Here is a 15,420-nt window from a genome sequence, read left to right as displayed (position 1 = left end):
ATAAGTTCTGGAGATCCAGACAAGGCAGCGGAACAAAGGGGGGAACGCAAAAGGTGCACACGAGTCAGTGTGTCATTGTCAATATCCGCGTCTTCGGACTGGTTGAGATTTCCCCCAATCTGAAGTTATTTTTTTTTTCTTTCTTGAATTCTTCAAGCTTTCATTGCAGGAGGATGTTCTGTTTCTGGATTGGTTTATTTCCACCTTGATAAACTCCTGTTTCTTCCCAGCCATCATTTGTGTTTTCCAATCCGAGAACTCTTTGACCTAGGTAGTTATCATTTCCATGTATTTCCTGCAGTTCTTGTTTAAGGTTGTCCAGCAAGACAGCAAAGCCATCTTTCAGCCCCTTGAAGTGATCTTCTAAGACTTGTCTCATGACCTTGTCAGTGTCCGAAAAATTTTCACCAAAAACGGTGTACTAGTTGTGTTGTGCTCATTTATTCACTTTAGTGGGCACGTCAGGGGTGCTAGCAGGGTCCTCAGAATTAGTTACCTCCACAGGTGAATCAGTCTCCAGGCACTTTAGCCCCTTTGCAATGTATTTCTATTAAAATGGTCCTGATGCAAGGTATCAAAAATGCTGAAGATACTCAAGAATATTGTGGATGCGATGCGGTTGATGGGGCTCTTCCTGCAGCTACTCTGTGGTCCACGAAGGAGGTAAGGTGGTCCTGGTAGCAGGTTAGACGTGCCTCGAAGTCCTCTTCATGCTGGTAGAGGTCCAGTCGCTGCTGGGCTACCAGTCGCCTGGTATCGCGGTCACATCCAATTCCTTCCCTGGGCGATAACTCTGCTTTTGAGTGACCAAGCAGCTCTTAGGTGACTCTCCCGGACTCTGCGAAATCGGTGCAGTTTTGAGTGTTGTATCCTGGTCTCTGGTGCTGCACTGTGATGATTGACTGTGATCTGGAGATTTTGGGCTACCACCTTGCCCCAGCAGGCTTTGCAGCAGGTGTGGCCCTGTGCTGTGAATGGGAGGTCAGCCAACTGACCCTTGGAGTCTCTTCGCTTTGTCTGGACTCCGGAGATGACTCCTCCACGAGCGGGACATGGCGAGCAGAGTCTGTCTGTTGGTCTTCTTTGCTAGCCACCCGGTTCAGCAGGTGCAGTCCACACTTGTGCTGCCTCTTTGCTGCTTCCACGGGACAGCAGGTCAGTAGGTTCTTCTTCCAGTCCAGTTGAGATCTGAGTTCTGGGTGCCAGGGGTGTCCTATTTATGCTCAGAAAATGCCCTCCGGGTATGATGCAGTTGATAGTCAGTGGGCTGTCACGTTCCCTTCCTCCTGAAGAGCACTTCCTGGGAAGTGTGGCATCTGGCTATCTCAAGGTGCACCATTCTGCCCACTCCCAACAGGGCTGAATGGCAGAACCCCTCTCTTGACATCCAGAGCTCCCTAGCCCAACCCCAAGATGTGGCTACAAAAGGGGCTGCACACCCATGAAAAACTGGTCTGATAACCGTTTTTCCCTCTCCTTCCTGGGTGCCAGCTAGTCTGCCTCAACAGTGGGGCTGCCCCTCTCCCCAGTGTTCACCATTTGCTCTTCAAGGTTGGCTTCAGCTTTGCAGCTTGCCTTTTGGGACAACACTCGTGTGGCTTCCTGAAGGAGGGAGGTAACACTACTCTCCAGTACAGGCCCCCTATTTTCTGTTTTGCTGGGAGTCGCTAGTACATCTCCGTAGGAGAATAGCAAGTTGTCTTGGACTCAGGCTCCCTGTGTAACAGTTAAGGGCAAACAAGAGTAAATGCAACAAAGTTGCAACTTTGTTAAAGTTGAGCACTACAATTTCGACTTGAGAATCAAGTCTAGCTTAATGTAATGAGATGCTTGATAATTTGGAGTATCAACTTTGGTCTGGAGTTAGCACAGTTGAGGGGTTAGCGTGTAACCCTGTTCTTGCCAATGGGATGACCAAGTCTTTCCACAATAAAAACAACAGTTTCGTGTTTTTACTGCGAGAATATATAAAATATACACACCCTGCCATATGGCTCTTTAGACCTGCCATAGGTTGACTTGCACATATTACAGAGGGAGGTTTGGCCTTGCTTTTTAAGTGTCAAAGCTGGGCTAGGATTTTTAAACTGCGCTTCCATTCTGCAATAGCGGACTGGGAGACTCGTTTTACCTTTGTCACACCTAGGGTGGCTTAACAAGTGCAGCAATCCTTGGGGTGACTCTCTAACCTAAATACCCTGGATAATCTATACTGGGGATATATAGGTAAGTTAGCCTAGGCCAATTGGGTGTAGCCAATGTAACATACATATTTTTGGGGTCAAGGCACTGGCACCTAGATCTAGTTAGCAGGCCTCCGTACATTCTGTGTTGAAAAACTAGCAGCATCAGTCTAAAAAAAAAACTTTGGGGTGACCATACAAAAAAAGCATTTCCTTACATGTCCCCCCTCCAGACAGAAGGTGATAAACTACTAACCTTTATCCTGGTAGTTCTCATCATCTAAGTGGAAGAAGCTGGAAAAGCCATCTCTATTGGCATGGTCAGTCCCAGGTCTGTGTTCCACTGTTAAGTCCATACCCTGTAGGGAAGTGGACCACCTCAACAACTTTAGGTTCTCCCCTCTCATCTGCATCAACCTTCTAATAAGTCTGTGGTTGATTTAAACTCTGAAGTGAGTCCCAGACAGGTAGGAGCTCAGCTTCTTCAGGGACCAAACCACAGGATTGGCTTCCCTCTCAATGGCACTCCAACGCTGCTCTCTCTATGGAGGAGTTGCCTTCTAATGAAGGCAACTGGCTGATACTGGCCCAGATTATTTACCTGTGATGACATTGCCCCTGTCCCAGGTTCATAGGCATCTGTCTGAACAATGAATTCATTACTGAAGTCGGGTGTCTTCAGGACAGGTGTTGAGCAAAGAGCTGCCTTGAGTGGGTCAAACGCCTTTTAAAGCTGCTCAGTCTAGATTACTTTTCTGGGTTGCTTCTTGGAGGTAAGTTCAGTTAGTGGTGCCACTGTGGTACAAATAACCTTTAATAAATCTCCTGTAGCATTCAGTCAGACCATGAAAGTCTCTGACTTGTGTATGAGTCTAAGGAGCTTCCCAGCATTCTGAGGATCTTGGTTTGCAGAGGTTGAATATGACCTCCACCAACCTGGTGGCCCAAGTAAACCACAAAGCTTTGCTCTATTTGTCACTAACTTACCTTGATATCTAGACTTACCTGCTGCAGGCCCTGAAGCACTTCTTTGAGGTGGACCAGTCGATCCTTCCATGTGGAGCTAAATACAGCTTTATCAAGATAAGCTGCACTTAAACTCTCTAGATCTGACTGAGCTTGATTCACCAACCTCTGGAAGGTGTCGGTGCATTTTTCAACCCAAAGGGCATCACTTTAAATTGAAAGTGCCTTCAGGTGTGGAAAAAGCAGACCTCTCCTTGGCTCCTGGGTTGAGGGCTATGTGCCAATAACCTTATATCGGGTCAAAGGTACTTTGATATTTTGCTGCCCTCAGCCTAATAATGAGGTCATCCGCTATTGGTATGCTGTGGGCATTCATCTTGGTGACTGCATTGAGGGCCCTGTAGTCCACACACAACCTCATCTCAGCTTCCCCTCTCTGGGATTGGGCACCACCGCCACATGGCTGGCTCATGGACTACTGGAATCCTCAATCATCTTGGCAATCTCTGCCTTGATGCCAGCCTTGACTTGACCATACAGCCTGTGTATTTTGCTCTTGACAGGCAAGCTATCACCATTGCCCATATCATGGGTATACCATGTTGTCAGACCTGGGGTCAGAGAGAACATTTCAGCAAACTGCCTCAATAACTGATAGCAGTCTACTTGTTGCTGGTCTGTTAGGGTGGGGGCGTAAAGTATTCCTTCCTCACTTCCATCTTGGGCGTTGGATGATAAGAGGTCTGGAACGGGCTCACTCTCTTACTCCTCTCTTCCATCAGTCACCATCAGCATGGTAATTTTTGCCCTGTCATGGCACATCTTAAACTTACATGGCAATAAGCTATCCTACTACCCTTTCTCTAATGCTTTAATATAGTTTTATCATCCTGCCCCCGATATGAATTTTTTATATTTGTATTATGGACCCTCATGTTACATCATCTAGTCGCACCCTGGTTCTTTAAAATCAGGGTGGGCCCTACTATATCCCTAGGAGCACTTTAAATATTGTTCTAATACTAATGGGATTAAAAATATTAAAAATAACTGGTGGACATCCCGGTTTCCCTTTATTTTGTGTGCCACTGGTATGGCTAAAAAGTATTATTATTAGTCGGGTGAATTTAAGGGGAGGGTTACTACCTGAATACCCTAAAACTGTGTCAGTATTGGTTATTTTTTTAAAGTATATTATGAAAGTAATGAGCCTTAAACTGCATTACACTAGGGCAACGTGGTTATGAGTAATAAGGAGGAGGTTATGAGGACTCCTCCAAGTTTTCTACCAAAGGTCGTGCCAGCTTTTCTGGTAACTGGGGCCAATTCCAACCTGTTTTAAAAATCTAACTACTCCAGTGACACGAGCCAAGAACACTGATGTTAAGATGGTTCTAAATTTATTTGAATAGGACGAACAGCTTAAGTCACTCAGATCGGTTTGTCATTTTTGGACTTGTTTGGAAGGGTTTAGCGGAGCCACTACATGTCTAGGTAGATTGTTTCAGGCTTTCTCTTTTATTATTAGTAAATAAAACTCTCCCTCCGAGGCCTGACACTCACTCTACTAGAGGAAACGTTTTCAGAGTAGCTCACTTAGACATGTCTCAATTTAAGAGCTATGCAAAGCCATTTGTAACTATGTCCTCACTTTCTGAAGACATTGTCTCAGATCAAATTTCATGGCAGACACTCAGGTGGCTTTTACTTCACTTAGGCACCTGTTTGGGTAAGCTACATTTTGCTTATTTGTTTGCTCTGCTTTATCATGGTTGGTCTTGACACTCTGTTCAGTGCTTGTGACAATGAAGATCCCCAGGGGTAGAAGGAAAAGTTTCTTACCTGCAACCCTAGTTCTCCTCCTGAGGAATCTTCATTATTGTTATAAGCAACCGGCCTTCCTCCTCTAATAAGAGTCAGCATTGCCAGTAGTTTCAAACCCAGGATCCGGATCTTACCATACAAAGTAACTGGCTCGATTGTCATGTGCTTCCCTGAAGGAGCAATGTCAATTTTCCTGCCTTTTAGCTTTGCAGCCTGTTAGAAATGGGATTTCTGGTTGGCTAGGGCATGCTCAGAAACCACCACTCTAGTCAGGGCAAGGGAGTTGCACGCTGAAGATAACCCCTGCTCACCCCCTTGGTAGCTTGGCACGAGCAGGCAGACTTATCTCAGAGGCAATGTGTAAAGTGTTTGGGCAACACACACACACATACAGCAGCAACACACTAGGCACACCATAAAAGAAACTCCTCAAAATGTTATATAAAAAATAGCCTTTGTATTATTCAAAACACATTAGAATCACCACACATATACACTGTACCAACTGGCACTAGGCAATATTTACAGGGGATTATATACAGGACAGGGCCAATAGGGCCACTGTCAGAGCCATCGCAAAGCACAAGTAGTAATATCACATCCAGTAACTGCTGGCAAAATACTGTACTCTGCATTAGGACCTGCAACATAAACTCATTATGTCTGCATCACATTAGGCCTAAACACATTACGCAAAAACAGCACAAGTAGCGAATGTAAACCACCACCAGTAAGTACTGCCACAATAATGAGCTCAGCATTATATCACATTAGCATTAGGCATAGAACACCTTGTGCATAAATCACAAGCATAGACACATTATGCATAAGCACTATAGCATAACATTAGGCATTACATTATAGGCATAAACACCTTATGCATAGGGCATCACATTAGGGCCTTGCGCCCTCCTGGTACACACAGGTACCAAACCTGACCCCAGGCCAACTGGCCTTTCACTAGGGCTCAAATGCCCTCTGTCTGAAATGTCAGGGCGTAAATGTAGGGCCTCTCAAGTTGCCCTCCGGCTGCCAATGCAGCAAGAACCACGGTGCGCAATGTGCTGGGCCGTGGGGTGCATCTCACCCCCTTCTCCACATGAAAACATAATGCCCCCATGTTGCAGCTGCCTGCGCTCCTGCGGTGCAGCTGGGGAAATGAGACCTGAGATGAGAAATGAGACCTGGCACACCTCTGGGACTCCTTACGCAGAAGGTGCCCCCATCGGTGCAGCTGCCCTCTGTCCGGCGGGGCCGCTGTAGTCAATCTGCTTTGGCACCATTGTGCCGGGGGAGCCCCGCTCTGGGGCTCCTACAACCAAATTATCCCCCACGTAGCAGCTTCCCGCAATCAGCAGTGCAACTGGGAAGCTAGCGAAACGGCACCAGCTGTGCCTGGAGAGCCCCGTTCACCGGGCTCCTCTTGGGCCAACACTCGACACCGACAGTGCCCCGTAGGCCCCCACTCCTCAAAAATCAGCACTAACGGTGTGCCTTGGGGAGCCCCTCTCACCTGGGCTCTCAAGTGGGCTTCTTCCGGTCTCTGGGCACTGGGGCTAGCACAGGACTCCAGCCGGATTCTGGCGGGGAGCCCGCTGGGCTCCGTTGTCCTCTTATTGGCGTCTGTTGAGCCCACGGGGCTCCGACCTCCTTCCGGCACTTCCTGCCATGCCCACAGCTAGACAGAGGCACCTGACTTCTGCTGTCCGGCGGTGCTGCGGCGGCTCCTGGCAATTGAGGGCTGGGCTCCCGCTTGTAAATAAACACCGCAGGCGGGGTAGGCTCCCGCCCCACAAGCACAAAAATGTGGGGTGGGCTCCCGCTTGAAGAGGCATAAAACAGCGGGGTGGGCTCCCTCTTCCCACGCAATATATGGGAATCCCCACGTCTGGATTCCCTCGGAATCGATCACAGCTCAGCACTGCAAAGCCACAAGCACTCCTCCTGGAGAATAGAGCGCCCACAAGGCACTATGCCCCCAACAGTTCCAGGGCAAAGGCTGGGCCCAGGCAGGCCAGCTCACAGGACCCTCCAGCAGGGAGGCTGTCCCTCATGGCTGTTCCTCCTGGGGTCACAAGGAAGCACAACAACCTGGGGTCACAGCCCCAGTACTTGTACTCCATTTTCCTTTGTCTGCCCTTGGCACAGGGCTTGGGGAACCAGCCTGAACTGGTTCTGGGGTATTTTGGAGCACTCTGTTTACAGGGCTCCTCTTCCCCATTGTCAGGTGGTGGCTTGGTCATCAGACCACCACAGGGGGGCGGAACCAGCATTCACCCACAAGGCACAGGCCTCTTCAGGGTCAGGGGACTACTCCTCCCACTACTCCAAATGCAGATCTCCAATTCAGTTGCGCGCTGATTCACCCTGCCCTCCCTGGAGCCACACACCTCACCAGCCCCCCTCAATCCAAAGCCAGACATGCAATCCACATCAGGCAGGCAGACACATAGCACATAGAAATGCCAACTTCTAGAAGTGGCATTTCTAAAAAAGTGATAATAAATCTGCGCACACCATTGCGCAGCATTTATGATTACTATTCCAACCATACCAGACTTGACCACGCTGCTCCTCTCATAACTGGAATTACCACTGAAACACTTATCAGGGGATCCCCAATGCATTCCTGTGAGAGGGCAGCCTCACAGCAGTGAGAAAGCAAAATGGCTGTTTGTCACTACCAGGACATGTCACACACTTAAGGTACATGTCCTACCTTTTACCTACAATGCTCCCTGTCCATAGGGCCAGCTAGGGCCTATCTCGGGGGTGACTGACATGTAGTAAAAGGGGGGTCACAGACATGGCACTCACTTTAGGTGCCACGTCACAGTGGCATTAACACTGCGCGCACAAGCCCTGCAATGGCAGATGCCTGAGACAGGTTTGAAAGGCTACTTTGGTGGGTGGCGCAATCAGTGCTGCAAGCCCACCAGTTGCATTTAATATACTGGCCCTGGGTATCTGAGATACCACTTTACAAGGGACTGACAGGTAAATTAAATATGCCAAACCGGTGTAGATCAATCTTACCATGTTTACCACAGAGAGCACACACACTTTACACTGGACAGCAGTGCTAAAGTGCCCAGAGTCCTAGAACCACCAACACCATGTCCGAAAAAAGGCTAGGAGGAAGGCAAAAAGTTCAGGTAAGACCCTGCAAAAAGGGCCAAGTCCAACACAGCCTATTTGACTTAATTATCCTATATTCCTTCTCTTTCTTAAAAAGAAAAGTCTTGTTATTATGAACATTTTTTTATTACTATTATTTAGAGTTTCTTTATTACCATTTTAACCCCTTACATGCTGAGGCTTTCTTACACCTAGTGCTGAGGCATTTATTTGGTATTTCGGGTTCTTAGCGCATGGGGGTTCTACCGGGACCCAGGGTTTATAGACTTCACTATAGAGAAGCAAAAGAATAGCCGAAATGTAGCTACAATGTGTTTTTGTGGGGATAAATGGGGAATAAGTGGTGTGCAAGATATTATATGTTTGTTTTGCTAAAAAACAACAAAGGTTTGTTGTGCTAAGATCATCTACCACGCTTTCAAGGCAAGCTGAGCTGTGTCCAAAAAACAGTTTTTTTTGTCATTTTCGTAAGAGGGGGTCAATTTTCCTAATTTTTTGGGTTTCATCCTACTTGCAGTTTTTAGCAGAAACAGTTCTCATGTGTGTTAACAGATGCCTATATATTTTGGGAAAGCAGACAACATTCTGAATTCAGCAAGGGGTTATTTGTGTAGATCCCTGAAAGTTTTCCCAAATAAACTAATTGTTGAAATAAAAAAAATAATGAATGTAAGCAAAAAAAAAAGAAAAAATAGCAATTGGTGACAAAGTTTACATCTGTAATTTTTTGTGACAATGGCAGATTCAGATAAGCAATATTACGTTAGGTTCGTCTGACGCTTCTGGTGACAAGAATATATAAAGTTTGTAGGTGTTCCAAAAAACATGTGATGCCCAAAGCCAACAACTGAGCTGCAACTGATAATGATTTTTCATTGTGTACCGACCATGCAGAAATTCATATGGTATATTCTAATGAATGAAAATTGAGTATGAAGAAACCCTGTGTATTTCTGTAATGTGCACTAGATATTGAGTTTAGGAACTGTGGTTATTTTTATGCCTGTGAATTGGGGGTTTCCCATGCTATCCTGTGATTCAGAGAACGTTCTAAAAAACAAAAGTGTTCTTTCTTGCACACACTACTTTATATTTAGAGCCCAAAAATACAGCAGAGAAATCATATTGTAATAATAATAAATGTTCTGCTATTCTGTGTTCCTACGTGTGTCACAAAAACGGTATCTCACTTGTTTGGCTGGGCCGGGGCGCCCAGGATACCAAATCATTCAAAATATGATCTGAAAAAATCACATTTCACCGAGCAAAGTCAATGCTTTTTGGGGTTTTTTACAATGTGGTTAGGTCTTGAATGTGTGCCCTAGCTCATCTGCCACCCTGAGAAACCTGCCAAACCCGGATATTTCTCGAAAGTAGCCAGACAAGAGTCTAAGGTGGTGCGATTTGTGTGGCTTCTATGGTGCTTTCTTACCAAAAAGGACTACCAATTCTCAAACATTGGCTAAAAGCATACATTTCTGTGAGAGAAAATTCTGGAAGGATCCTCACAATTCCTGCCACTCAGCATTCTTACACTTCTGGTAAAAACTGTACCTACCTTTGGTGGCTGAGTCTAACACCCGTGACACAAAATAACCTAAAACTTGACATGGAGACGACATGGCTTGGCGGTGAAGCTAGCTGCCCAATTTAGGTCTGACCTCAGTCCCCCAGGGAAATCTACCAAACCTAGACATCATTTAAAAAAAAATCCATAACAATAGACACTAAGCGAAGTCCAGGGTGTTGAGACTTGTGTGAATCTCACAAGGTTTGTTTTCCCAGATGCCCTTCCAAACCTCAAGCTTTAGCTATAAACAGACATTGTCTTCACATTTCTGCGAGTGAGAGTTCTGGAATCTGTGGGAATCCACACATTTCCTAGCTTCTATTATCCCACATGTCTCCTGATGCTCAAAATCCACAGCTACCCCTATCACCAATCTTTCTATGTTGCGTTTTGGGACAATTTGTGCCAGTAGCATTTTTGTAAGGAAAAGTGTAGGAAAATCATGTGTTGGAATTTTGTGGATATTCACAAATACAGATATTCACAGAAATGTAAGTAAAATGCAGGAGTTTAGGCTTTTTGTCAAAGTTTGAAGTTTAAGTAGTCTTATTATCAAGTATACAGGTAGGCTTGTGGACTTCTGCCAGCTGACCTCTAACCATGACCGGAGAAGTGCTCTCATCGTGAGGTGTCGTAAGCACATTCACTTCCCACCTGTCTGAGAAGTTAATTTCAAAGCATTGCACTGCTCTGTCTTTTTTGAGCTTCCTAAAACAAGCTCCATAGGGAATAATTTACGGTGCTTTCAAATTGTACAGCAGGCCTCAGTGCCGCCTTTATACAGTTCACTAGAATCCTACAAAGATTGTATGTATATAAAGCTTATAACCTTCACGAAGGAGAGATTAGACTCTCTCTCATACGATCTTCTCACTAACTTGTTACGTGGAAGAGCAACCTGGAGAACTAGGAGCAACAGGTTTTCAGGTTCCTCAGTAAATCCTAAATTTGGATTGGTATGTCCATTCTCAGATAGTTTGTGTGCTTCTCAAAATGTCAGATGTATATCAGAGGAAGATTAACACTGATTGCTAGGTGTGCCAGATCCACTATCTTGTGAGAGTGGACCAGACTTCCTTTTAACAACTCAAGTTCATTAGGTGATACCCTCTAAATCTTGAATTCGAGCCAAAAAGTGTGTTTTTATTAGTTTGATGTTAATCTATTTTTTTTTCCCCGACATTAGCATAAGTGACCGGTTAAGCTTTAAAGAAGGGTTCTCCAAAGTCGGTTCTGGAGGGCTGGATCCATGGCAGATTTTAGCATATCCCTATTTAGATACATGTAGTTATCTTAAAAATCTGGCTTGGATCCGGCCATCTGGAACATACTTTAGAGAACCCTGCTTTAAAGGGTTAACACTTTTGTATATGTGATGTTTTAACTTACTAGTCATCACTTCTGTCAATCACATCATGAATTTTTTGACAAATGTGATTGTTTGGAGAAGTGGAGAAGGATTCTAACAAAATGTGTTTTCAGCCACATTGAAACTCAGCCTGCATGGACTTGTGAGTTTCGTTCTTTAGGTGAAAAAAGATTCCACAGCCATGGGGGGAAACCTTAAGGTGACCCACCATAGGGAGGTGCTGATTGGTACCCAGAGGTGTGAAAAACTAGACTTTCTCATCCATTCATATGATTCTTTTGCGTCAGCCCTTGTTGCTGCTGCTCCTGGATTAGACTTTTTTTTTAAAACACTATGGGGTCAATAAAGTTCTTACTGATATGCATATGAACTCCATATTTGACCCTGTGTCAGATATGCAAAGGTTTTCATCCGGTCACAAATCATCTGATTTCGTAACTGAGAGAATTTGCTACCTTTAGAAAACTTGTTGTAATGTGCTATACTCTGTAATAATCAAATTGGAGGGAGAAAGAAGAGCATGTGACCCACTCAGCTTCTTTTTCTCAAATGTCAAAAATATCAGGTGGAGAGTGGATCACTAGTCCTGAAAAAACCATGGTATGCAATATCAGAACAATGTACTGTTAAGAAACCCTCATTCACGTTTTACAGGTGGATACAAGCGGTATATTTCGATTCTCCGCTCTGTTGTTAACAACGTGACCGCATCATCATTGGGTTGGTAGTATGCTTCCTCCGCCCGGAGGTTATCCCACTGGTTGTTTCAGTAGTGATCATAAAAAATAAGTGTTGGTGTATGGTGAAGTGACGTGTGGTGAAATATTAAAAAACTCGTAAAGCCAGTATGTGTCTTTAATTAAACTGGGTTCGAGATAGTTAAAATTTATGGTGTGCACAAGTTAGACTAGTTGCGGTCTAGTGCACTGTAAAATGTCCAAAAAAAGTCACATTTTTTTGGACATTTTACAGTGCACTAGACCGTAACTAGTCTAACTTGTGCACACCATAATTTTTAACTATCTCGAACCCAGTTTAATTAAAGACACATACTGGCTTTACGAGTTTTTTAATATATATCACCACCATACACCAACACTTATTTTTTATGATCACTACTGAAACAACCAGTGGGATAACCTCCGGGCGGAGGAAGCATACTACCTGATATTTTTGTAATGTCCTATACCCCAGAAAAGATTTTCAAAATGCTAACTGAGTTGTAGAAATGGTTACCAATTCAGTATTTGTAAAGGAGGTGTTTTGGGTATCCATCCTGAATACTGAATAGGAACTCGTATAATAGTTGGTATTTGTAACTGGTCGAAGTCATTGATAAGTTACTGCCTCCCTAATTCGAGGTGGTAACTGATTCGGAAAGGGGAAAGGGTCCAAATTGTGCTGATAACTTCAAAGGAATTAGGCAGTGGTCCATAAGGCGACTGTCCGCTTATATTGAAGGTTTTCAAAACGGAAAACCATTCTTAAAAGCAGAATCGTTTCTTTTAAGAAACTTAGATGGTTTTCTTTAAAAAAATAGCAATTTCCATTTTGAAAAACATTCCTAGCTATGGTTGGCTGCAGTCCATTGTAAGTCACCATCCTTATATCAGAAAAGTGATAGGTTTCTCTCCTCAACTGATACATTTCATGATATTGTTGCTCTTGCTAGAATATTGTTTATTTGGAATTGAACAACAATTTAACTGAATTGTTTATTGTATGCCACCAGAGAGTACCCATCTGCTATGTGATCCTTTTATAGTTTTTTTTCCTTGATTTAGTTTCTAGTGCCAAGTTAAAGAGGAGGAAAAACTGGTTTGGAACATCAGTCTATACAGAATTAGCTGCAGATGGAGAAACAAAGAAAACCACAAAATCAAATGGTTCTAATCCAAAATGGGATGAGCAGATCACTCTGTAAGTTCAAATGTTTTTTAATGCATATACTTAAAGTTCTAATATTCCTCAAAACGAAAGAGTGCATATTACTTGAATGAGACAGTTTTTAATATTTTTATGTTTTGTTTACTTGTGTATTTTCGTTTAATTAATGTAAGCACATTTGTTATTTATATATCTCTGCATCTGTTTTGTGTTAATCCTTTTAATAGTATCTTTTGAAAAAGATCCAGATATAGAATCCATCAAGGGTTATGGTTAACTCACTAAAAACAATACTTCTATTACTGAGTCCAGAATTTCTTTGAAAAATCTTTTTCAATAAATTGATCTAAGTGACAAATTTGGAAGGGGATGAATGAGAAACCGAAATAAAATCGAAGGTGCCAGAAAATCTGTAAAGCATATGACACAGCCTGTTATTTCTGCTTGCCCTGAAGGTATTTTGTGATTAGACACCAGTTGTAGTAAACCTTACGATATTCTTTTATACTTGTTAGGGGTTTAAAAAAAAATGATACTTTAATCAGTAGCTGCCAACTATTTCTGAAGGGAGAAAGCTGTGCCACTGTACCGGCCCCGCTGGGGACTACATTACCCTCCCTCCCTTATTCCTGTAAGGCGCTGGGCCGCCTCTCTAAAGTCTGCCTTGTACTGCGACCAATCTACCCTAATGTACGATGGCCAAAAGGAAGCTTAAGGCATCTGAAACAGGAGGTGAGATAATCAATATGTTGGATTCTTTTTTGATCAGAGAAGCAGATGTCCTTACTAAGGAGATTTAAATTACTGTGCGTCTCCTCTCTGGAAGAGGGTAAGAGCCCTTATTACTAACCCAGGTGACACTGATGTGGACAAGGGTGGGGAAATTACTAACATGCAGTCCACCCAAAGGCTACCCCGATGGTTATTGGCCCAATGCAGTAATTTTAACCGTCCTAGGACAGTTGACAGTCCCCCCCCCCCCCATTTGAACCACTGGGAAAACGGAAGAGGAGGAGGGCCAAAACTGTTAGTACGGCCACATTTTCAAAAGGCAGTAATGTCCGCAGTGACCTCAAAAGGATACCAGAGGTTCCACCTCAGGGGTCGCTCGAAGTACCTGCTCCTCCCCTGGCCTCATATCCTTTGCTGAACGAAGATTCCTTGGGTGTGAAGCTGGAATTAATGCTCAATACCCTCTTACAACCTATTTCATTTCGATTGTAAAAAAATAGCGGAGAATATAACCCTTATTATAAATACCAAATTGGCAAATGAGCACATGTATCACAGAACAGTTTCACAGGGTTATCCACGTGGCCAACCACCAGCGACGGTGCCTTTGATCCAACGTTCTGCCCCAGAGTCAAGTGCTTGTCATCCCACTATTCCTTCTGTTCAATCTTCTACTGATTTTTTTGAAACTCCTGAAAATGGCAATTAATTTATTGGGGTTATGGGAGCTTGCATCCCGACTTTATCCACCTCTGCACCATCTGACCTGGAACATCAATTGGGTGTGGAACGACCGGCCCGCAACAATTCTATCGCACGGCAAGGGAAGTTAGCGGAAAAGTGTCCACCATGGACAAAGAGTCTGGCTAGCCTAACAACTGTGCCTGGTGATAGATTAGATCTTCCGCCTGCAGTTGCCCTTATATCATAGTTCTTGTTAATACACCTGAACTGCCGCGGTCTAAGCAGGGCAGTTGATGGATAAGGTACTACATTGGCTTTCAAGATTTCATAAGGGATATCCCAAACTGTATCATCATATCATCATGGCCAGACGTGTGTCTTGGGTGAGCTGTGGACTGAAATCCTTCAAGGGGGACTGTATAGTCATCAACTATCAACATTTGGTTGTACATTTATTAAGTAATTTACCAGGTTCTACCAGGTTTGACACGCAAATATTTGCCTTACCTTTGTTTGTTTTTTATAGGCCCGAAGGGGTCATTATAGCCCTCATGTGAGTGTAGAACCCATTCCACCTTCTAATTTCTCTAATCCTTGGGACGGTATAGCTTCTCTAACTAGCAAAAAATATGCACCAGTGAGTGGGTTAGAAGAATGCGATTGACTTACTTATCCCACTAATATAACTACTTCGTTCAAATCCCAGGGTCTCTCCAGGCTGCCTCCAGTACAGGAAGAAATAGTGACCAAGGATAAGACTACCTTAAGAATAGCTACTTGGAATATAGCTGGATACAATCGGAAGAAGTGTAGCAATGATTGGATATCCTTTGTCTTCAAATATGATATTCTCGGTTTCTAGGAAACTTGGGAGATTACACCAATTTATCTCATTGGGTACTGTACATATCAGACTAACACAACTCCATCTGGAGCCGGTCCAATAGTGAAGGTTTAGTTACTTTAATTGCAAGCTTAGTGAGAATTCAGGGAATGCCTTTCATTAATACCTCACTGTATTACTAAATTCTCCTACACGAAGGACAAAAGGAGAGGGACTGGATTTT

General features: G+C 44.0%; 1 protein-coding gene across 2 annotated transcripts in view; it reads left to right on the top strand.

Annotated features, from left to right (window-relative positions):
* The window catches only part of WWP1 (WW domain containing E3 ubiquitin protein ligase 1), an 850,740-nt gene that overhangs the window by 114,802 nt on the left and 720,518 nt on the right, over nt 1–15,420 (top strand). For both annotated transcript variants that reach the window (XM_085605336.1, XM_085605333.1), the window contains exon 3: nt 12,835–12,970. In XM_085605336.1, coding sequence (XP_085461462.1) covers nt 12,835–12,970 — 136 coding nt within the window. The remainder of the gene's footprint in view (nt 1–12,834; nt 12,971–15,420) is intronic.

Source organism: Triturus cristatus, chromosome 5_1 (assembly GCF_964204655.1).
Source record: "Triturus cristatus chromosome 5_1, aTriCri1.1, whole genome shotgun sequence".
Taxonomy (NCBI): Eukaryota; Metazoa; Chordata; class Amphibia; order Caudata; family Salamandridae; genus Triturus; species Triturus cristatus.
The sequence above is the reverse complement of the archived record's forward strand: the minus strand, read 5'-3'. Positions and strand labels throughout refer to the sequence as shown.